This window comes from Argopecten irradians, chromosome 5, assembly GCF_041381155.1.
Source record: "Argopecten irradians isolate NY chromosome 5, Ai_NY, whole genome shotgun sequence".
Classification (NCBI taxonomy): Eukaryota; Metazoa; Mollusca; class Bivalvia; order Pectinida; family Pectinidae; genus Argopecten; species Argopecten irradians.
Window position 1 is genome coordinate 13782331 of NC_091138.1, and position 26024 is coordinate 13808354.

Here is a 26024-nt window from a genome sequence, read left to right on the forward strand (position 1 = left end):
GCCGACCGGCGGCCATCTTGGATTTTGATAGTTAAAGTTTGTTACCGCTATTTCCCAGAAAGTACTGAAGGAATCTTTCTCAAATTTCATATGTAGGTTCCCCTAGGGCCCTAGTTGTGCATATTGCATTTTGGGACCAATCAGTCAACAAAATGGCCGAACGGCAGCCATCTTGGATTTTGATAGTTAAAGTTTGTTACCGCTATTTCTCAGAAAGTACTGAAGGAATCTTTCTCAAATTTCATATGTAGGTTCCCCTAGGACCCTAGTTGTGCATATTGCATTTTGGGACCAATCAGTCAACAAGATGGCCGACCGGCAGCCATCTTGGATTTTGATAGTTAAAGTTTGTTACCACCATTTCTCAGAAAGTACTGAAGGGATCTCTCTCCAATTTCATATACATGTTTCTCTTGAACCCTAGTTGTGCATATTGCATTTTGGGAGTGATCGGTCAACAAGATGGCCGACCGGCGGCCATCTTGGATTTTGATAGTTAAAGTTTGTTACCGCTATTTCTCAGAAAGTACTGAAGGGATCTTTCTCAAATTTCATATGTAAGTTTCCCTAGGACCTCGGTTGTGCATATTGCATTTTGGGACCAATCAGTCAACAAGATGGCCGACTGGTGGCCATCTTGGATTTTGATAGTTAGAGTTTGTTACCGCTATTTCCCAGAAAGTACTGAAGGAATCTTTCTCAAATTTCATATGTAGGTTCCCCTAGGACCCTAGTTGTGCATATTGCATTTTGGGAGTGATCGGTCAACAAGATGGCCGACCGGCGGCCATCTTGGATTTTGATAGTTAAAGTTTGTTACTGCTATTTCCCAGAAAGTACTGAAGGAATCTTTCTCAAATTTCATATGTAGGTTCCTCTTGAACCCTAGTTGTGCATATTGCATTTTGGGAGTGATCGGTCAACGAGATGGCTGACTGGCGGCCATCTTGGGTTTTGATAGTTAAAGTTTGTTACCGCTATTTCTCAGAAAGTACTGAAGGAATCTTTCTCAAATTTCATATGTAGGTTCCCCTAGGACCCTAGTTGTGCATATTGCATTTTGAGACAGATCGGTCAACAAGATGGTCGAATGGCGCCCATCTTGGATTTTGATAATTAAAGTTTGTTACCGCTATTTCTCAGAAAGTACTGAAGGGATCTTTCTCAAATTTCATGTACAGGTTCCTCAAGGGGTCTAGTGCATTTTCGGTCAGCAAGATGATCGACAGGTAGCCATCTTGGATTTTGATAATTGAAGTTTGAAGTTACTGCTACATATCTCAGAAAGTACTGGAAGGATCTTTCTCAAGTTTCATATATATTTATATAGTATGCAGTAAAAGTTTGAAAAGCAGGGAAAAGATCCCTCTTTCTGTTGTCAGACATAGATCATTCTTTGGTGGGCGCCAAGATCCCCGTCTTATTTTTTCCATTTAAAAACAGTCAATTGAAAAGAAAAATATTAGAGAAAGAAAAAATTGTGTACAGGTAAATCTAGAATATTTCACAAGTTCAGTATGTATAATGTACAGTTTTCCATGCTCTACATGCATGTAATGTATTTCAAATGTAGTTTTTTGTCATTTTTAACGCACAGACAATGTATACATGAATTGTACATGTAATTTTCACAAATTTGAGTTATTCGAGCGGTTGAATTCTTAACAAAGAAATGGCAGGAAACACGGACTACTCTGTACAGGTTTACCATCACCCATGTCTTTGAGAAAATACCGGTATTCTTTTTTTTAATATCTTCTTACAAATTATGAAAATAAAACTCTTAAAATTTGCTCTGTTTGTTGTTTGTGTTTGTGTCTTCAGTACACCAAGTGCAACAACATCTGTACTTGGAACAAGAGATCCCAGAGGGATCTTGGAGCCCACCAAAGAATGATCTATATCTGACAAAGGAAAGATGGATATTTTCTCTACTTTTTAAACTTTTTCAAACATACTACATATAAAATTTGAGACAGAGCGGTAACAAACTTCAGCGGTAACAAACTTCAACTATCAAAATCCAAGATGACTCCTTGGCGGCCATCTTGTTGATCAATCGGTCCCAAATCACAATATGCACAACTAGGGCCCTAGGGGAACCTACATGTGAAATTGGAGACAGATCCATTCAGTACTTTCTGAGAAATAGCGATAACAAACTTTGAATAACAAAATCCAAGATGGCTGCCTGGCGGCCATCTTGTTGACCGATCGGTCCCAAAATGCAATATGCACAACTAGGTCCCTAGGGGAACCTACATATGAAATTTGAGACAGATCCCTTCAGTACTATCTGAGAAATAGCCATAACAAACTTTAACTATCAAAATCCAAGATGGCGGCCTGGCGGCCATCTTGTTCACCGATTGGTCCAAAAATGCAATATGCACAACTAGGGCCCTAGGGGAACCTACATATTAAATTTGAGAAAGATCCCTTCAGCACTTTTTGAGAAATAGGGATATCAAACCTTAACTATCAAAATCCAAGATGGCCGCCTGGCGGCCATCTTGTTTTTCCTATCAGCCTCAAATTCTGTATGGCACAACTAGGGACCAAGGGTACCCTCCATGTGAAGTTTGAACAAAATTCCTTCAGTAGTTCTCAAGAAATATCGATAACAAACTTAAACTGCCAAAATCAAAGATCTTGTTTTTCCGATCAGCCTCAAAATCTGTATGGCACAACTAGGGACCAAGGGTACCCTCCATGTGAAGTTTGAACAAAATCCCTTCAGTAGTTCTCAAGAAATATCGATAACAAACTTAAACTGCCAAAATCAAAGATCTTGTTTTTCCGATCAGCCTCAAAATCTGTATGGCACAACTAGAGACCAAGGGTAACCTCCATGTGAAGTTTGAACAAAATCCTTGCAGTAGTTCTCAAGAAATATCGATAACAAACTTTAACTGCCAAAATCAACGATGGCCACCTGGCGGCCATCTTGTTTTTCCTATCAGCCTCAAATTCTGTATTGCACAAATATGGACCAAGGGGACCCTCCATGTGAAGTTTGAACAAAATCCCTGCAGTAGTTCTCAAGAAATATCGATAACAATCTTAAACTGCCAAAATCAAAGATCTTGTTTTTCCGATCAGCCTCAAAATCTGTATGGCACAACTAGAGACCAAGGGTAACCTCCATGTGAAGTTTGAACAAAATCCTTGCAGTAGTTCTCAAGAAATATCGATAACAATCTTAAACTGCCAAAATCAACTCCATGTGAAGTTTGAACAAAATCCCTGCAGTAGTTCTCAAGAAATATCGATAACAAACTTTAACTGCCAAAATCAACGATGGCTGCCTGCGGCCATCTTGTGTTTTCGATCAGCCACAAAATCTGTATGGCACAAATATGGACCAAGGGGACCCTCCATGTGAAGTTTGAACAAAATCCCTGCAGTAGTTTTTAAGAAATAGTGATAACAAGCATTGTTTACGGACGGACGACGGACCACGGACGCAGGGCGATTTGAATAGCCCACCATCTGATGATGGTGGGCTAAAAATACAATAATTGATTTTCTTCTTATTTTAGTAGATGTTGTATATGGAACAAATGTTAGATGAAAAGCAAGTTGTCAATATTTTTAGCATAAATAAGATTGAATTTCCTTGGGCTAGATTTGATCATAAAGCAGGATATTTGGGGTTCATTACAAATGCTGCGAACTTCTGAACCTCAATACCGTTTTGTAGTATGTTACGGAATAGGTTGGCGAATACCACACCTCATTACAAGTTCATGTGGACTTTATAGGATTACAATACCACGGGGTTCCGGTCTCTATTCTGTACTTGCATAATACAGAGTTATCTGCCCTTGCAGGTAGGTAGTGATTGTTAGGAACGCCGCCATTTGCATGACCATGTCAAAAAGAATTTGATGTGTTTGCTTTTGTAATTAAGTAAAATGCTCCTTGTACCTGCCATAGACACTAGCATGGTTATTTCATGACAGAAATATGTTCCCAACCCTGTTTACTTGTTTTCCTGAAATTATATTTTTTCGCATATTTTACCAAAATATATTAGCTACCCAATTTATGAGTCAACAGTAATACGTACCTAAAGATAGCCCGGATGCATACACACTTTTTATCAACTTAGTTATGTTCAAGTATATTTGAGAAGTAAAAAAAAGACAAAGAACAAGATTGTGAAGATTTTTAGTTGATTTTTATTGATCATCGGTTCATTATTAATCTCTGAAGACATGAATGGTCTTACTAGTACACTAGCTGTGTACCTCTACTCTCTGTATACAACATCTAGTGATAATATACATACATCTATAACTTAGACACAGGTTGGCTACCTCAAACTTAACAATCATCACAGTCATTCTGTTATATACTTCACATTTAAGAAGGAAAGCTAATAGTTTTAACTTATAACACATTCTATGTATCAACTTTCATTGTATTATGGTTTCTAAGTCTAAAACTTTCTAAAGACGGGTATGAAAATCAGTATTATAGTAGTATGTTATATCTTGTACAAAGAAACAAGGAGCAGGAAAGAAATAGACACAAACCACAATTTACAAGCTTGTGTCCTTGTGACTTTAGAATTATTGTACTAAACAACACAAATTAACCACTCTAGATATACAACATACCATAATCAACCCAACAAGCACTCAGAGTGCTTGGTTAATAGGCCAAATATTTATTTGCAAAAGAAATCAAATAAATTATATTTTCTATCTGTATGTCATCTAATAAAGTTTTACCTGGTAATTTCAAGGTACCCAGGAAGTAAACTTAAGGCCTCAGGAAAAGTGTGAATGTTCATTACAATTGGGTCAAATATGGTAATTGTATTTGCAATTATTTTCTAAAGTGAAAGACAGCTAGGAGTCCCTTTCAAGTAACCTTATTTTATGGCAAAACTTTGGTCAGGAACTTACAAACCTACCTAGTTACTGTTAATTCCATGTTTACTCAAAATCAATGTAGATTTGTGATAACAAATGTCAGTATAGTTTTCTTTAGAAATCTTACAAATTTCATTACAACAACAGAAAGTATTTCAATCAAAACCACAACCGGATACATCCAACAGAACCAATACAAATACAACCTAGTGTTTAAATAAAGGAAGCATTACTTGGCTAAAACTTGCAGAAACAAATGAAGTACTGTTTTGTAAAACTTACAGAAAATAAAACATAAAACATGTAAGAAGTCATTTTCAAAGAATGTAAACTAGGAATGATTTATGGAACACTGCTAAGGTAAACTAGCCTTAGAATTATAAACCTTGTAATTTGCGCACCCCCAACTTCAAAATTCATTTCAGCACAGAAAAAAAAGACTGGTTTCCACTTTAATTATCTCCCTTGCAGAAGCTACACTGAGGACCGGTAGCGACCAGTCATCTTGAGTAGGAATTCCTACTCCACGTCATTTCTGTGCATGATTTGTCATCATGGAGACATATACTTCTGTTAATTCCTGTATGCACACTAAGCTCTGTCAGCATGAAATAATTTCAAAACTTGAAACTTAATCAACTTTCGTTTATCTATCAACCAAATAGAATATTTATTCTTTACACTATTTTTTAAAGTAAGTGATGCCTGCAAAACTGGATATGAATATTGACCAATTAGAAAATCATCATGGTTACATGCTATCGATCCTTAGAGAGCGGAGAGTAGGGAACTAAGGGAAGGGAACCAATCTACACAGAAAATGTGCGCAAATTACACGAGGTACTAGTGTTACAACCAGTTATAGGTTTATAGTGGTACAGCACAGACTTATACACCACTCTCAGATTACAAATATACAAATCTACGACAAATGGAATGTGACATAATACAGGGATATCAACATAATATTTGTACGATAAAAAGGAAATCAACAAAAAATGAAATAGCGGAAAATGATTTGTTAAATGCGCTAAACAATTTACTAAGAAATCAAGCAAAAGACATGTTTATGATTTGACTAGATCTCAAATGGTTTACACATTGAGCAGTTAAGCAATGATGTGGTATATAACTGAATTAAGCTGGGTGAAATATCTAACTATTTTTTTATCTATAATGATGACACAGTATTGTAGAATAGATAGAAGAAAGCATGGTGCTGAACCCAGCAGCTATAACATTATAGATCAAGAACCAAATGAACAATGAATTGTTTAGTACTACGAAAATATGGAAACAATGCTGCATATAAATAATTGGAATTAAAGAATCAAATAAAAGACAGAAATGCATAAAATAAACTTTCGCAGCAGACATAAGTTAATGGCACAATCTGAAATGTTTGGCTGATACATCACTCACGATGTGTGGATATCACTGTGATTTATACCCCTTTATTTGTAGAACAGTAGTTATGAGTAAATATTACTCCCATAACTCTCCATGTAATAATTAAAACCATGTGACACATGAAGACAAGTGTGCAGCTCATATTTGTGCTGAGAATGAACTAACCAGACATAAACCGAGTCCTTCAAACTACTTCCTGTATCTATGATCATTGAGTAGCAGATATCCCATTTTATAACTTGCACCTTTCTGACTGCTCTTCTATAGGTTTAACGCAACTCCTATAATCAATGCTCTATTTCCACTACACTCCCTCCTCATCCTCACACCAAAGCCATCTCCCTATCTTCCCCTCAGTCCTCACCTCCCTCTCCTTCCCTGCATTTCACTTTTCATCCATACTCCTTATACTCATGTCAAAATACACCCCCATCCAGTTTTTATCACATAACCTCATTTTTCTTCCTGTGTTTTTATTTGTTTAGTTATTCTATCCTATCTCCAAACTACATCCATATTTTCCAACCTAATGTTGTCACTATACTCCCATCACCCTTTACATGTCTTTGTCTTTTGTACTGCAGTTATCACAGCCCAACCCCTCCCTCTCCATCTCCATCAAAACTCAGACTTGCACTCTATCTCGAATCTATTCTAGGATTCTAGCACCACATAGAAAAGAATCTTTTCAACTAGTTTTTTTAACTACAGGAAGAGTAGGAGCTTGAAGGACTCGGCCAGTTCACTTGTTCATCATAATCAATTTTACTGAACAGCAGTAATAACTTGTAAATCCTATAGCAATGATCCTCTATATTAATGCTGTCATTTCTATACCAATGGTGTTCATGGTATGTCATTTCAGTAGATATGTGTGATTTCAATAGTAATTGTGTCGTTTCTATAGTAATGGTGTGATTTCAATAGTAATGGTGTGATTTCAATAGTAATTGTGTCGTTTCTATAGCAATGGTTTTGTTTCAATAGTAATGGTGTGATTTCAATACTAATTGTGTCATTTCTATAGCAATGGTTTTGTTTCAAGAGTAATGGTGTGATTTCAATAGTAATTGTGTCGTTTCTATAGCTATGGTTTTGTTTCAATAGTAATGGTGTGATTTCAATACTAATTGTGTCATTTCTATAGCAATGGTTTTGTTTCAAGAGTAATGGTGTGATTTCAATAGTAATTGTGTCGTTTCTATAGCTATGGTTTTGTTTCAATAGTAATGGTGTGATTTCAATACTAATTGTGTCATTTCTATAGCAATGGTTTTGTTTCAAGAGTAATGGTGTGATTTCAATAGTAATTGTGTCGTTTCTATAGCAATGGTTTTGTTTCAATAGTAATGGTGTGAGTTCTATAGTAATTGTGTCATTTTCATAGCAATGGCCTTGTTTCTATAGTAGGTAATTAAAGTCACTAATGTGAAACAGGTTGTATGGAAAGACATTAAACACAGGAACATGCATGTAGTGAATTGGAGTAAGCATCGAAATATCAATAATCTATTAAGAATAGCTCTCCAAGTTTGATGCCACACTATCCCTTAGCAGTTATAACTGTGCTTGTCTATACAAGTCACTATGTATATCGGTCACCTGCTCTTATCATAGGTTTTCATATGCAATGTAGCTATCTTAGACATGTTTTAGTAAATATATAGTCTAGCACTGGATTAATCAAAATATATAGCTTCACATAACTACTGAACACAAAGCCTTCGGTATTTGATAGACTCCATTATCTTCGATTATTTTCTATCAATACATGTTTTTATCTCTTACATTTTAAATATCGTACTTCAACTTACATGTTAAACTATTTGATTATTACATACAATGTTAGAATCCAAAGAAAAATCTTGGCAAGAAATAATCACCAGCAGTCCCTCCCTAGAGCAAATTCATGACAATAATCTAGTACTTCAGCTTAAATTAAAAATATTCTATGTACAAATTAAATAATGAAATAACATAAACCAGCTATATAGGTAAATTAAGAAACAGTATTTCATGTACATGTATATGGTTTGTATGCTTCAATATGACCACATTATAGTGAACTAATTATTTGGTGTAGAATGTTTGTGCATGTATTGCTATGCAGAGAAATCAATGTACATATACAGGCATCATCATGGAAAAAGAAAGCACCGGGCAAAGAATGGGAGATCTGGAACTATATCTAAAAAGTAGATCTAAAACTATATAAATGTAGGAATTTCCTTAAAATTCACATCAATTACATACATAATCTAGAAACTCTATCAATTATACAGATAAAAGAGAAACTAGATCACTTTTCTCTCCTACCTAGGGGTGTTGTACTGGTTTTTCTCTTATACCTACACGTTTAATACTGGCTGGTCCAGGGCAATACACTCATGTTGCCTGAAGGTGTATTACATGGCTACCCATGCAATAAAGCCTCCTGACGTCACAGCGATTACAAAACTACTTCATGCTCTGTGCAATTTCAACATTTCCTTTTTTCAGAAAGTAGGCTGGATTTAATTTAAATGATACAAACAATGGAATTTACGTTGAAAATATCACACATATTTTTATACATCGAGAATTGACTTGCAGTCGCGTTATTTCGAATTTATTTCAAAATGGCGGGAAATTATAGAAGCAAAATTGCAATAAAATGTCGAAGTATGAGAGAAAAATACTCTTTCATACATCAATATGAAGGATAGGGATATTCTACCCTCGGAATTACAAAATGTTATAAAACCCTTGGCAAACCTCAGGTTTTACAACATTTTGTGACCCTCGGGTAGAAAATCGTTATCCTTCATATTAACGTATGAAAGAGTCTTATAATCTTATGCAATAAACTTGTGTTGTATATGAATGAGGCTGTGTTACATAACTAAGCTATGCAATACATCGTTGAGACTTATCAGCGCCAACAAAATGGCTGTCTTCTAAATGCATATGAATGTTAGCTTCAGAAGCTTAGCTAGTATGACTCTAAAAGACACTAACAGCAAGAATGGTTAAATTTCCATGTACAGCTATAGTACTACAGAATTTTCATATGGTGGGAAGTCTTTTATCAGAAAATTGTAATAATAATGTCAAGGTATGAGAGAAAATACTCTTCAATACGTGGATAAGAAGGATATTGATATTCAACCTTAAGGATCACAAAATCGACAGGTATTATTAAATTTTGTGACCCTTGGGTAGAATTTCCCTACCCCTACACATATTAAAGAGTCTTATAATACAGATGATCTAGTAACTCACATCATTTGTACAAATTATCTAGAAACTACACCACATATGCAGTTGATCTCGAAACTACTACTTTGAATGCACAACCTTTCATCACTAAATTTATGAAGCATTAATCATATACAGCACAAAAAAAAAAAAAAAAATTAAACTAAGTCAAGTCTGTGGTTAAACCACAAACTTTTCATGGAATTTAAACAAGATTCTGTAGTACATATAACTATATAAACGTTAAAATAATCACTATAAACATTAACATAATCACCAGAAATATAAGCTGACTATTACATCATGCACTCTGTCTTCGTCGACATTGTACACATGGGTTTGCTGACTATCATATTTTTACTTCATTATCATTTTGATACAACATCCACTTTCTTTTTAGAACTAAATGGCTCGTTAGTGGCCATGCTGGGAATCTTGCGTTGTTTCCTTGGCCATGTGAAGGTGTCGTATCCACCAGAACTCGCCTTCATCGCCTCTGTGGAGGCATTTGCTACCTGGGAGATTGACTCCTTGGTATAAGCGGGATGGCGGATACTCGACACATGTAAATTCTGTCCCATACACTTATCCTGTCCCATATAACCCTGAGTGTGGACCCCATCAGGGTCCCCCCCTTCATCGTCATCATTAAAACTCATGTTGGCGAACCCCGACGTAGAAACTGTATCCCTAGGGCTCCGTTGTACAGGTTTGCTACGCCCCCTGGAATGCTGTAAACTGGAGCTGAGGTTGTCTTCCTCATCTAGCTCATCATCACTTTCATCACTGTTTCTACTTAACAAGTAGTCCTCCACATGTTGGTGCTGTGGAGACACAGAGTCTGGATATTTCACTTCCTCGTTACTCAACGTTTGGTAGCCCACATCACTAACACCTGTAGTCTGCCTCACTTCCTGTGAAGGTCTAGGTACCATATTCCTAGGGTTATAACCAAATGACTGAGACTTTTTTACATTACCTATTTGAACCTCTTCAGCCTTTTTATTCATCCTAACGTGACCAAACGGTACCGCCCCAAAGGGATCTGGGACCGTGAACTGGTCTCTAGGAGGCTCCTTAACAGGCGCCTGTACACTGGCCGAGTGGGACGTTGTGAGGGACATGCTGTAGAACTGTCTAGGGTTGGGGGGCATGAAGGAGGGAGTGGATACTATCACAGATTGTTTGGCCTGGTCAGAGGTCAAACCAGCAGACGACGACACAGGGTCACAAGGAGGAGATAACTCATGTGCTGATTGTTTTGGTTTAGCTATGGGAGCTATCTTAAAAGGGGCCTTGCCGAATATGTCCCCATTACTGGACTCTCCTGCTTGGATCTCCTCAGGTCTATCATTGTCAAGCTGTAATAGTGGACTCCCTATAGATTGATCTGTTTTAGACTTTGTCATAAACTTTGGTTTGAACGGTGCCTTCGCGAATATATCAGAGCTTCCTGCTGGTTTATTTGGCATAACAGCACTAGAGGGGCGCTTTTTCCTTGTCTGCTTTTTCCTAAATGGTGCAGAAGCAAAAGGATCTGAAGAACCTCTCTCCATAGACGGTGACAAGGAAGGACTCCCCAGCATGTTTGGTGACACAGTACTGTTACTACTGGGGGTACTGTCATCATGATCATGTGAATAGCCTGTCTCTGAGTTACCATGGTGATGCTGCATACTGTACGAATCCTCTAACTCATCATCATCCAAAAGTGGACGTACTCCATACTCATGCCCTACAATCCTATCTGATGAATTCATGCTTCTCTGATCCGGCCCCTGTGGTACTTCCCGACCCACAGACCGTCGAGTGTTAAATTCCTGCGGTGCCACCTGGTGGCTTTCCCGTGGCTTATTTGCTGTTGCAGCTGGTACCGGGCGACTGCCGTATTCATCCTCTAACTCCTTATAACTGAAGTCTTTAGCATTCCTGTTCACCTGCACGTCTGCATGGTCGTCCTCTGCGTATGAAGAACTTGACTCAGCCTGCTCTTTAGCCGGTTTAGCTGGGGTCTCTATCGGTTTAGAGACCTTCCTCTCCTCACTGTCCTCGTCCGTGTCGACCAGTTGTTGGTACCGCGAGGCCCGGTTAAGGGCAGCCTTTACCAGGGAAGCACCAAAGAAGTCATGTGACTCTGTCTCCTGGTTGGAAGTATCCTTGCTTTCCTTCCGGTCCTGTTTGCCATTGGACTTTTCATCATTTTCTTCATCTGCAGATTTAAGTAAAGTAAAAAGTAAGCATTAGTAAAAGAGATTTTAAATACCAACAGATGGTGGAAACTGGCAATGATAATACATGTATACTTGTAGACTTCTGACATATGGTCAGCAATATTATGGATCGGCATTTTGAAAATAAGTTCATGTAACAATGCACAATTGTGTGATATTTTTCTTTACAAATACCAAATTATAATAAGCAGTTTGTTTTTCTTTGCCAAATGATATTGATATAGTATTTGTTCTGTCTGTCAGAGTTACTAATAAATTAATCATGAATACACAATTTCAAATATTTAATATGATTTAATGTAGTGATTGCAGTTGCTTGACTTTGACATAGAATAAAAGTTATTTCATTTTCTTTTATGTACATGAGGATTTGTTTTTCATGTACATGCATTCCAGGTAAATTTGTGATGTGAATGTTGATAATGATATTTCATTTCATTAACATAATATGATGATCCAATCCCTGGTATACATGTAACTCTATATGTGCACTCTTACTGTCGACGCAATAATAGTGTGAACGGTTTCGGTTGATCACTACATCAGCATATTCTGTCACTATTGCCTGGCAAGCTGACAAGCCTGTTTCCCGCAACACGTGTTTGTGACGTAACAGCGCCACCTGCCGGCACCGTCAAGATAACATAACCAAAACTGTGACCAAGGTATCGAGAGTGTACCGCCAGCCTGCCAGGCAATTGCGACTGAATGCTGATGTAGTGATCAACTGAAACTGTTCACACTATTCTTGCATCGACAGTAAAAGTCACAGATCTTTGTATCCTTGGATTGAAAAATATTTGTTTGCTTACATAAAAATCTTATTTGAATCATTTGTACGATTATTCAGATTTTTTGTAGATTTAGATCTGTGTATACTTGGATTGTATGTACATTTAGATCTCTGTATACTTGGATTGTATGTACATTTAGATCTCTGTATACTTGGATTGTATGTACATTTAGATCTCTGTATACTTGGATTGTATGTACATTTAGATCTGTGTATACTTGGATTGTATGTACATTCAGATCTCTGTATACTTGGACTGTATGTACATTTAGATCTCTGTATACTTGGATTGTATGTACACTAAGATCTGTGTATACTTGGATCGTATGTACATTTAGATCTGTTTACTTGGATTATTTGTTCATACTGTATACTTGTTTTAAATGTTATGACAAATCACCAATAGTGATATTATAATATTTCTAAATCTGTTACAACACATTAAGGTGTTTGAGGATCTGCTAATATCAAATTTTCTAACATCTAAGTATATATCAATTGACCTTTGACATCCAAACACTATGCTGACTTAGCATTTGACATTTAAACATGATGCTTTGTGTAAGAGAAATAGGTTTTTTCCAGCTGTATACTAATTACATTCTCCTAATGGTAATAGAAATCATTAGAGCTGGAACAGTTTCCATAGAAACACATAAGTAAGTCTAATTAATAGGTCTAGTGCCGTAAAGTACATGTACTAGCAATAGGTCAGCTTAATTTGTCATGACAACAGCAGTACGATTATATCTCAACAGAATCCTTATGTCTGAACTGAATCCTTATGTCTCAACTGAATCCTTATGTCTCAACAGAATCCTTATGTCTCAACAGAATCCTTATGTCTCAACTGAATCCTTATGTCTCAACAGAATCCTTATGTCTCAACAGAATCCTTATGTCTGAACTGAATCCTTATGTCTGAACTGAATCCTTATGTCTGAACTGAATCCTTATGTCTGAACAGAATCCTTATGTCTCAACAGAATCCTTATGTCTGAACTGAATCCTTATGTCTCAACAGAATCCTTATGTCTCAACTGAATCCTTATGTCTCAACAGAATCCTTATGTCTCAACTGAATCCTTATGTCTCAACTGAATCCTTATGTCTCAACAGAATCCTTATGTCACAACAGAATCCGGGATAATTTTGTTATCTTATACAAAAAGTGTGTATAATATGTTTAGATAGTTTAATTGGTTATGAACGAGAGGCCCATGTGCCATAACGATCACCTGAGTTTGAATACATAATGAAACAAATTAAAGACATATAAACACTATATACTGGGCTTTGAAGTTGGTCAGTGATTTATAAATTTGACTTTTTAGTCTATGAAACCCATTTGCTTCCATCAAACCTGTGAACTTAGAAGAAATTTTTGAAATTTAAGTCATTTTGACCCTGTTTGGTCCCGCCCATCTGGTCCCCCAGGGGGTCAGCGAGGACAGATATGGATGTTAAAATGCTATATCTCAGGCTAATTATCCTTATCGAGTTTGACTCATTTCCTATGAAAACGGAGTGAAAAATGCTCATAAATGGGTTTTTCCAATATAAACTGTAGTAAACTTGACCTCCTCTCCAGAGGGAAATGTAACCCCAAGGGTCATATAATTCACAATTTCTATAAAACACCTTAAGACCTTTTCATCTATAAAGTGTATTTGATTCTACCATTTCCAGAATTTTAGAAGAAGATTTTTTATGTTTTAGCCTATTTGACCATTTTTGGCCCCACCCTTCTGCCCCCAGGGGGTGGCCAAGACCAAAATGGATATGATGTTAAAATACTATCTCAGGCTAATAATTCTGACAAAGTTTTACTTATTTCTTATGAAAACTGAGCAAAAAATGCTCATAAATGTGTTTTCCCTATATAAACTATAGTAAACTTGACCCCCTCCCCAGGGGGAAAGAATATACCCCAGGGTCATATAATTCACAATATTTGTAAAGGACCTTAAGACCTTTCTATCTATGAAAAATATTTGATTCTACTATTTCCAGAATTTCAGAAGAAGATTTTTGAAGTTTTAGCCTATTTGACCCCTTTTGACCTTGCCCCTAAGGCCCCTGGGGGTCAGTCATAGGAAATTGTGTTTTCTGTATATAAACTACCGGTTTAGTAAACTTAACCCCCTCCCCAGGGGGAAATGAGAGACCCCAGGTCATGTGATTCACAATTTTGGTAAAGGACTTATCTATCTATGAAGAGTATTTGATTCTTCCACATCTGTGAGTAGAGAAGAAGATTTTAGTTGACTAAAATTTTAGTCAATTTTACCCCTTTTGGCCCCTCCCACAGCCCCCTTGGGGATGGGGACCATATAATTCATAATTTTGATTGGCCTTATGCCTTAAAAGGTTTGTGCAAAATTTCTTTAAAATTGCTTCTGCAGTTTTGGAGAAGAAGCCGAAAATGTAAATTGTTTACGGACATACGACGCACGACAGACGTTGCGCACGACAGACGTTGACGGACAAAAGGCGAATAGAATAGGTCACTTGAGACTTCGTCTCAGGTGACCTAAAAATGCCTGAAGACCAGAGGTCATGTTAACAAAGTGTCTTTGCTTAGATTTTATAATTGTATTGTTTGATGTAATGGTAATAGCATTGTTAATTTATCATGGTGATATTGTTGGGAAGTCATTGTCACAGTGATCGTGTTGTGATTTAAAGGAGACACTGTTGTAATGTCATGATGATACCAACAAGATGTCATGTGATACTATTGTGATGTCGCGATGACACTGCTGTGATGTCATGGTTATGTCACATCCCTATACAATGTGTCTTACTCTCATTAGAGGCGAAATCCTGCTTGTATGTTGAGTATTTAGCGAAATAATCAAAAGCAAGAAAGTGAACCTCAATGTGAAAAACATAATTAACATTTACAGATCTTAAGAAATGGGAAGCTAAATATACAAATATTTCTGATACCGATTTTATGCTGTCCTTGTGGTCTGCTGCTACAAGAATTTTTGCTCCTTGTTGATAGTTTTGCTCAAGCCATTTTCTTGCTTCTTTATATTTACTGTTGATGGTATACTAAATGCTAGACAAGACATTATGTGATTGTGTTTATTATTGATGGTATACCATATGCTAGACAAGACATGATGTGATTGTGTTTACTGTTGATGGTATACCAAATGCTATACAAGGCATTACGTAATTGTGTTTACTGTTGACGGTATACCAAATGCTAGACAAGACTTGATGTGATTGTGTTTACTGTTGATGGTATACCAAATGCTAGACAAGACATGATGTGATTGTGTTTACTGTTGACGGTATACCAAATGCTAGACAAGACATGATGTGATTGTGTTTACTGTTGACGGTATACCAAATGCTAGACAAGACATGATGTGATTGTGTTTACTGTTGACGGTATACCAAATGCTAGACAAGACATGATGTAATTGTGTTTACTGTTGACGGTATACCAAATGCTAGACAAGACATGATGTGATTGTGTTTACTGTTGACGGTATACCAAATGCTAGACAAGACATAATATGATTGTGTTTACTGTTGACGGTAATACCAAATGCTAGACAAGACATTACGTGATTGTGTTTACTGTTGACAGTATACCAAATGCTAGACAAGACATTACGTGATTGTGTTTAATGCTGACGGTATACCAAATGCTAGACAAGACATGATGTGATTGTGTTTACTGTTGACGGTAATACCAAATGCTAGACAAGACATTACGTGATTGTGTTTACTGTTGACGGTATACCAAATGCTAGACAAGACATTATGTGATTGTGTTTACTGTTGACGGTATACCAAATGCTAGACAAGACATTACGTGATTGTGTTTAATGCTGATGGTATACCAAATGCTATACAAGACATTACGTAATTGTGTTTACTGTTGAGGGTATACCAAATGCTAGACAAGACATGATGTGATTGTGTTTACTGTTGACGGTATACCAAATGCTAGACAAGACATTACGTGATTGTGTTTACTGTTGACGGTAATACCAAATGCTAGACAAGACATGATGTGATTGTGTTTACTGTTGACGGTATACCAAATGCTAGACAAGACATGATGTGATTGTGTTTACTGTTGACGGTATACCAAATGCTAGACAAGACTTGATGTGATTGTGTTTAATGTTGACGGTATACCAAATGCTAGACAAGACATGATAAGATTGTGTTTACTGTTGACGGTATACCAAATGCTAGACAAGACATGATGTGATTGTGTTTACTGTTGACGGTATACCAAATGCTAGACAAGACATGATGTGATTGTGTTTACTGTTGACGGTATACCAAATGCTAGACAAGACATTACGTGATTGTGTTTACTGTTGACGGTATACCAAATGCTAGACAAGACATTACGTGATTGTGTTTAATGCTGACGGTATACCAAATGCTAGACAAGACTTGATGTGATTGTGTTTACTGTTGACGGTATACCAAATGCTAGACAAGACATTACGTGATTGTGTTTACTGTTGACGGTATACCAAATGCTAGACAAGACATGATGTGATTGTGTTTACTGTTGACGGTATACCAAATGCTAGACAAGACATGATGTGATTGTGTTTACTGTTGACGGTATACCAAATGCTAGACAAGACATGATGTGATTGTGTTTACTGTTGACGGTATACCAAATGCTAGACAAGACATTACGTGATTGTGTTTACTGTTGACGGTATACCAAATGCTAGACAAGACATTACGTGATTGTGTTTACTGTTGACGGTATACCAAATGCTAGACAAGACTTGATGTGATTGTGTTTAATGTTGACGGTATACCAAATGCTAGACAAGACTTGATGTGATTGTGTTTACTGTTGACGGTATACCAAATGCTAGACAAGACATGATGTGATTGTGTTTACTGTTGACGGTATACCAAATGCTAGACAAGACATGATGTGATTGTGTTTACTGTTGACGGTATACCAAATGCTAGACAAGACATTACGTGATTGTGTTTACTGTTGACGGTATACCAAATGCTAGACAAGACATTACGTGATTGTGTTTACTGTTGACGGTATACCAAATGCTAGACAAGACATTACCTGATTGTGTTTAATGTTGATGGTATACCAAATGCTAGACAAGACATGATGTGATTGTGTTTACTGTTGACGGTATACCAAATGCTAGAGAAGACATGATGTAATTGTGTTTACTGTTGATGGTATACCAAATGCTATACAAGACATTACATAATTGTGTTTACTGTTGACGGTATACCAAATGCTAGACAAGACTTGATGTGATTGTGTTTACTGTTGATGGTATACCAAATGCTAGACAAGACATGATGTGATTGTGTTTACTGTTGACGGTATACCAAATGCTATACAAGACATTACGTAATTGTGTTTACTGTTGACGGTAATACCAAATGCTAGACAAGACATGATGTGATTGTGTTTACTGTTGACGGTATACCAAATGCTATACAAGACATTATGTGATTGTGTTTACTGTTGACGGTATACCAAATGCTAGACAAGACATGATGTGATTGTGTTTACTGTTGATGGTATACCAAATGCTATACAAGACATTACGTAATTGTGTTTACTGTTGACGGTATACCAAATGCTAGACAAGACATGATGTGATTGTGTTTACTGTTGATGGTATACCAAATGCTAGACAAGACATTACATAATTGTGTTTACTGTTGACGGTATACCAAATGCTAGACGAGACTTGATGTGATTGTGTTTAATGTTGATGGTATACCAAATGCTAGACAAGACATGATGTGATTGTGTTTACTGTTGACGGTATACCAAATGCTAGACAAGACATGATGTGATTGTGTTTACTGTTGACGGTAATACCAAATGCTAGACAAGACATGATGTGATTGTGTTTACTGTTGACGGTATACCAAATGCTAGACAAGACATTACGTAATTGTGTTTACTGTTGACGGTATACCAAATGCTAGACAAGACTTGATGTGATTGGGTTTAATGTTGACGGTAATACCAAATGCTAGACAAGACATTACGTGATTGTGTTTACTGTTGACGGTATACCAAATGCTAGACAAGACATTACGTGATTGTGTTTACTGTTGACGGTATACCAAATGCTAGACAAGACTTGATGTGATTGTGTTTAATGTTGACGGTAATACCAAATGCTAGACAAGACATGATGTGATTGTGTTTACTGTTGATGGTAATACCAAATGCTAGACAAGACATGATGTGATTGTGTTTACTGTTGATGGTATACCAAATGCTAGACAAGACATGATGTGATTGTGTTTACTGTTGATGGTATACCAAATGCTAGACAAGACATGATGTGATTGTGTTTACTGTTGATGGTATACCAAATGCTAGACAAGACATGATGTGATTGTGTTTACTGTTGATGGTATACCAAATGCTAGACAAGACATGATGTGATTGTGTTTACTGTTGACGGTATACCAAATGCTAGACAAGACATGATGTGATTGTTGATGGTAATACCAAATGCTAGACAAGACATGATGTGATTGTGTTTACTGTTGACGGTATACCAAATGCTAGACAAGACATGATGTGATTGTGTTTACTGTTGACGGTATACCAAATGCTAGACAAGACATGATGTGATTGTGTTTACTGTTGACGGTATACCAAATGCTAGACAAGACTTGATGTGATTGGGTTTAATGTTGACGGTAATACCAAATGCTAGACAAGACATGATGTGAGTGTGTTTACTGTTGATGGTATACCAAATGCTAGACAAGACATGATGTGATTGTATTTACTGTTGATGGTATACCAAATGCTAGACAAGACATGATGTGATTGTGTTTACTGTTGACGGTATACCAAATGCTAGACAAGACATGATGTGATTGTATTTACTGTTGATGGTATACCAAATGCTAGACAAGACATGATGTGATTGTGTTTACTGTTGATGGTATACCAAATGCTAGACAAGACATGATGTTATTGTGTTTACTGTTGACGGTATACCAAATGCTAGACAAGACATGATGTGATTGTGTTTACTGTTGACGGTATACCAAATGCTAGACAAGACATGATGTGATTGTGTTTACTGTTGAGGGTATACCAAATGCTAGACAAGACTTGATGTGATTGTGTTTCTATCAGGACATTGTTGTAGAATTGCCATGCGTTTCTGCATCTTATGTGACATCATACAGGGCCTACATAACATTGAAAGTGAAAACCTTGTCCTGGGGCAAACTCGATTTGCAGATGGAAGAGCTTTCAGAAGCAATAGATCTACAATTCAAGTGGTCAGTAGTTATCTTCTAGAAAAGGGCAAATCGAGTTAGGCTCAGGATGAAAGTAACGATTCCTCAAAATAATAATATTACTTTTTCTCTGGGTAAAGAATTTCAAACTTTGAAGTCGTGTTTTTTTCTTTAGGTGTGAAGTTTTATTTCTCCAGAGATATTTTCTGAGATTTTTACACATTTTCCTCTGGTTGTGTCAGTAACTAGTTTGTTCATAGTAAACTTTTTTCTTGGAAAGTGTTTTTATCAATTACATTTTTGTTACTTGTATATGTTGTCTTTTATAGTTTGTTGAGATTGAGAGATTCTCTCAGTAGACACTCACTGCTGGTGGATTTTAAAGTCCTTGAGGTTTATTGTAATTTGTTGTTATTTAATTAAGTTTAGATAACAGTCTGATTTTACTCACCTGTATATAAGAGTTATCAAGATATATTTTGACTTTTCACAAGATATTTTTTATAACACATTTATATATATAATTAACAGTTTTTTCAATGTTTGAATTTACAAAAAACATCCGATGTCATACCGATACACTTATCAACTGAAAACATTCTTATTTAAGCGGAATCAAATTTTAGCTAATAAATTTTCAACAACTTAGCAACATACTGAAAATTTAAATAGTACAACTATATTCAAACACAAAATTTCTGGCTTGAATACTACCAAAATTAGATTACCGCTAAAATATGTATGTTTACAGTAGTGATTCATCAACAGCACACAACCAGCAAAGTCAGCAGTTTTGTATTACAAATAAATCAACAATAGCATTGATTTCAAAGAACTATCTTTATTCTGAAATTACTTCAAAAAAATTTATGCGAGCTACAAATTAGATATTTGCAATCATAGCAACAACAAAAATAAATTCTATTAAAATCTGAACAATTAATCAGTAATGGGCGCTGTTATCACTAACTACCATACAGTACCATATATCACATACACTTGGCACTTATTCCCCTAGTTACTATGGCAACCCTTGTTTCAAAACTGCTGACTTTGGTTTTGTTAATAAGCATAAACATGGTTATACAGATATTTAAAACATGATACAACTTGATTAGGATATTAAAACTGCAGATAAAGATGTGTAGATCAAAAGGATGGTCCTAGAGTAACTAGCTCAAAAGTACAATAGTAGTACAATGACTCAGGAATAAGTATTGTCCAGCAACAAATTAATTGTCTACCAACCAATGATTATTGTCTATCAACCATTGGTCATTGTCTAGCAATCAATGATTATTGTCTATCAACCATTGGTCATTGTCTAGCAACCAATGATTATTGTCTATCAACCATTGGTCATTGTCTAGCAACCAATGGCTATTGCCTAGCAACCATTGGGTACTGTCTAGCAACCAATAATTATTGCCTAGTAACCAATGGTTATTGTCTAGCAACATAAAGTCATTGTCTAGCAGTAATTTCATCATGCAAAGGAAAGTGCAAAATAAATTGTAAAAGGAAAATAAAAGTGAAAATGAAAAGCAATTTTGAAACAAGGCTCCCCATATGACATAATAACAACCAATGGCATCAATCATAAGAATCAAGTTATGATAAAATAATCATCTTGTACATTCATCTCCTGTATGCTTGCTGGCATATTTAGATTTTCATATAAAAATATTCATCCTCTCCTTTTGAAATGAAAAAAATAAATTCAAACTTTCAATCTAAACAAACAATATCCTACATTGCACAAACAAGCTAAAAGTTCTTTGAATAATTACGTTTTAGATACATAATTTTCTATGGACTACAAAACTGTATGTATAAAGCCTTGTTTACCCTCACTGATACAACTTTGGTCCAATAATCACCATGGGACTAAATTAATAAGAAAATGTGTCAAAATTGTCACATTAATTTCTATACATTCCCCAATTCTTAAAAGATGGTGACAAAAGTAACTATAATGTGGCTGACTTGAGGACATAAGCATGACTTCCTTTGACAAGACTGCCTTATATAGTCAATAATTCTACAAAAGTACATTGAGTAAAACATTATGTACAACATCTCTGAGTCCATTTCATGCTAATATGATTATGTCATTGTATAGATATATTAATCATGAAATAATGCTTAGCTACATCATAAGTGTAACCTCTATCTCTTTGTCTGAATAGTCAGTGTATAAAACAATAAGGAATTGTACAAGTTACAAATAATATCTTATTTTCAATGGTGGAGGTTTTAAATAATTTGAATCAAAGAAATGAATAAGACTAGAAATTAATGTTATATTGTTTTACAAATGAAATAACAAAATTATGCAAAATGCACAATCCAATTTTCCTATGGCAATAATTCGACAAAAACATCACAATCCAAGTAATACACATCACATACATTTACATCTAAGGTAGCAGTGTGAAAGGGGAGGTAATTAAGTAGTCTTCCATTTGACTTGCATAGACAACCAACTAGACAAAGAATCACTATTTAAACAAGGGCACAGATTGAGGAACAGACAAAATGTACCTAAAGGAATAAACCATATCAGTTTTATCCAAAACTTATACAAAAAATGAAAAAAAGTCATACATAGAATCTTATATGCAAAGAGGTTGAACCTTTCAGGTAGACATTCTATATAAAGCATCTAACCAGCAACAATAACATAACCACAGCAACTTGTATCACCATAGAAACTTGTATCACCATAGCAACTTGTATCACCATAGCAACTTCTATCATAGCAACTTGTATCATCATAGCAACTTTATCACCAGCACATCAACAGTCACTTACTAAAGCCTGAAGTAATCTCAAATGTAAACAACAGAAAGCCTACCATAATATCAGCAAAAACAAGTCTAAATAGATAATATAACTTCTGTAAAATCTTCATTGTTTTCAAGTCGGTAAGTACTTACCCTGTAAAACATATCAGGACATGGTCATAGAAAACAATGGTTCTTAACACAAATATAATTCTTTTAGAGAGCATGATTTAATGAAAATACATATACCAAACCTAATTCAAATCTTATTCTCATCATTTACATAAAGGATCTGACAACTCCCCATTAGGGCAATGTTCTGGTGATCAATCAAATAACCACTTCTAGAATCTTGAAATTTGGATGTCGACTACACTTTTAAAGGCATCAAAATCCTTTTTGCATCCAAGTCATTTGGTCCTATACAACCTGTAGTTATCTGTAAGTTGTGATCAAACAATTTGAAGTAGACGACATAGCCAATAATTTACTTAGCGACTAAAACAGAGATCATCAGGATTTAATTCCTTACAGACTGTTGTCAGATCCTCCATATAAACAAGTGAGAATAAGTTTATGAATTATTCATCAGAATGTAAAACTACTGCATCAGAAATTGACATTGAAAAATGTCAACCCAACAAAACACAAAAACACATCTTTGATGTTTCAACAGAATAAACATCACAAACATACATTTCGAATTTTCTAAATATCACAAAGCCTTTAAGCTAATTTGTTCCCTGTTCATCACACAGTCTATAGATCTATGGTCGTAACTCTATGAAGGATTCTATTCACAGAATAAAAAAACAAAATGATAAACTGAAGGTGCACAACTTTAAATCAGTTATTTTATAAGCTACAAAAAGAGTCTGATATTCTACAACTACCCTGGTAACCTATATCGTCTAAATAAGCCACCCTCGACTTTTAGACTCATCCTTATATAACTGACTGTTCATATATTGGATGTTTAGAAAATTATAGCTAAAATAGCTACTGTAGGAATTTCAACACCTTTTTTATCTCTAGAATTAGAATGATTGAGCCTACTGTATAGATTATTTTATTGAGGACTATAACTAACATTAAAATGAAGGACATCATTAACATTTCCTTTACTGTACATTTCCTAGTAAGACACTAAAACTAAGTTATCTAGTATATACCATTTATGGTTTAAAACGACGGCCTATTTATACAGCTTCCTCATCTATAAATTCTACAATGAATTAACATAATACTATGGCAAGTAGACTGGCAGCAATACTAATTATGTTCTAGATCATACAGATATAATTCTCTCCTATACCAGAGACCTTATAAACAGATGGGTACTTATCTTGTAGTTCAAGAAAGAAACTGTCACTCCTTGAAGCAGAGTATCCTATCCTAAATTACACATGTATATCAATGTATCATGTCTAAGGTATTATATAGTTCAGCAGAATCTTGTTTAGGATGCTAAGTTGATAAATGAATATGGTTGAATTTCAAGATTTTGTTATGTTCAAAACTCATTAATTTTGTGAATGTTTTTTTGAAGTGTCAAGAATGATAATGATTATATATGTAAGAAATCAGTACTAATGAAAAACTGATGAGAACATCAAATGAATATACTTAATCAACACTCTGACTGGTAGAGGTAAAATAAAACCTCATCACAATGCTAGAACAATAAAATATTGGATCTAGACAAGTATGGAACAGCATGTGTACCATATAACAGCGAGTCAGTAGATTCTGTATATAAAACAACTCAATCAAAACTCATGAAGCTCCATTATGAAACAACTAATGAAGATCTAGGTTTAACCCAATCAGTAAGATAGGAAACTACTGAGTCAATAATCTAGAGTCATGGTATGTCAACTCAGAAATCTGTGTAAGAAACAAGCTTCATTATAAAACAACTCAACTCATTAACACTTAATTATCAAACTGCTCAACTCACCATCTATGATTTACAGCACTTACCAGAAATGAAGCTTCTAAGTCTAGACCTGGTATAAAACATCTCAACACACCAACATCCAGGTTCAACACAATTCACCAGGTATGAAACTATCATCTTCACTCCCAAGAGAAAAAATATGACAGAACTCAATTTGAAAAGATCCAGCTCAAATCTAACGACCCAACTTGCCATTGTCAAGGTATGCAACAACTTCTAATATTACGGGTATTTATGGAATGATAAAGTAATGGAAAACTATCTACTAAGCACAATTATGCTAAACCTGATTGTAATCTGAATTGTATGCAAAAACTCACTAATGAAAATATTGTAAGAGTTTGAAATGATAAAAATAGTAACAGTATAAATTTTTTCAACAGTATAAAAACTTAAAGAGACAGAGTAAAGAAAAGTTTTAAAACTATGTAATGATGATCGAAGATGACTTTATGATTTGATTGTGATTTTCTAATGCTACGCGGGAAGACTAGTAGGATTTCTGTGATTGTGGATTTCCCCAGTAAATAATGCCTATAGCCTGAACACACTGGACATTCTGACAAACACACACACAGCTAGGCTTCCTCCACTATAGCAGATTTACACATTGGCGGTGGTTTCCATGGCGTTGAGTACCGCCGCTGTCCACCCTGGTCTGCAACACATACATATCACAACTTATAAGGTCAAGGTCATCTAAATCAGGAATGCCCTTCATCATTACTTATTTACTTGTACTGTCTTCTGTCCTTAACAAATAGTTTTGATATTTGAAAATTTTTGTCAGATCTTTTTCTTTTCTTTATAAAAAAAGGTCTTCAATACACCTTTGGGCTTATACTTTTAAATATTTTCTAATTCAAATCGAATTTTAACAAAATGAACATTCAGACAAGTACAAAAGTATTGCTGTGATGATGAAGCCATTATCAGTTTGTTTTTAGCTGAGTCAAGGAAAAGGACCATCCTGTTGATTATGATGAAGATGGAAGGAAGGCGAGGCGTGCAGTCAGAGACAAGCTATTTAGCGCGGTTTACCTCCATAACTGGAGTTGGATGTGCTCGAGGTGCTCCGATGGTGGGAACTGCCCGGCCCTGCCCTACCTGTAAGTAGCCAGGACATATTACTCTCATGCAATACATGCTGCCCCATGCAACAATCTCATCTATCTACAGTGAGAGTCATTCATGATATTCATGGGCAGCAATAACTAGACAACCAGGCACAGGGTAGGGGTCAGGGGTATACTGGTGAGGGGTGGGACTTCAGGTGAGGTGGGGAGTTGGACAATTTACTTGGTGAGGGGAGGGATTCTTACAATTCCGGAATCATGTAGGTTTTTGAATAAATAGTAGCAAATCGGGGAATATAACAGTATACGGGGAATATAACAGTATACAAATGGGGGCTAAGGGCCTTGTTTCTAGACGTATACATGTATAATTAATGTCCGGTTTTAC

General features: G+C 35.7%; 1 protein-coding gene across 3 annotated transcripts in view; it reads right to left on the reverse strand.

The window, feature by feature from the left end:
* Positions 1-4161: 4161 nt before the first annotated feature.
* Positions 4162-26024, reverse strand: part of LOC138322931 (AP2-associated protein kinase 1-like) — a 49382-nt gene continuing 27519 nt past the window's right edge. For 2 of the 3 annotated variants that reach the window (XM_069267172.1, XM_069267171.1), the window contains exons 16-17: positions 25602-25667; positions 4162-11739 (exon numbers count right to left, since the gene is read on the reverse strand). In XM_069267172.1, coding sequence (XP_069123273.1) covers positions 9899-11739; positions 25602-25667 — 1907 coding nt within the window. In that variant the 3' untranslated portion in view covers positions 4162-9898. The remainder of the gene's footprint in view (positions 11740-25601; positions 25668-26024) is intronic. The other variant, XM_069267173.1, reaches the window with a different exon arrangement.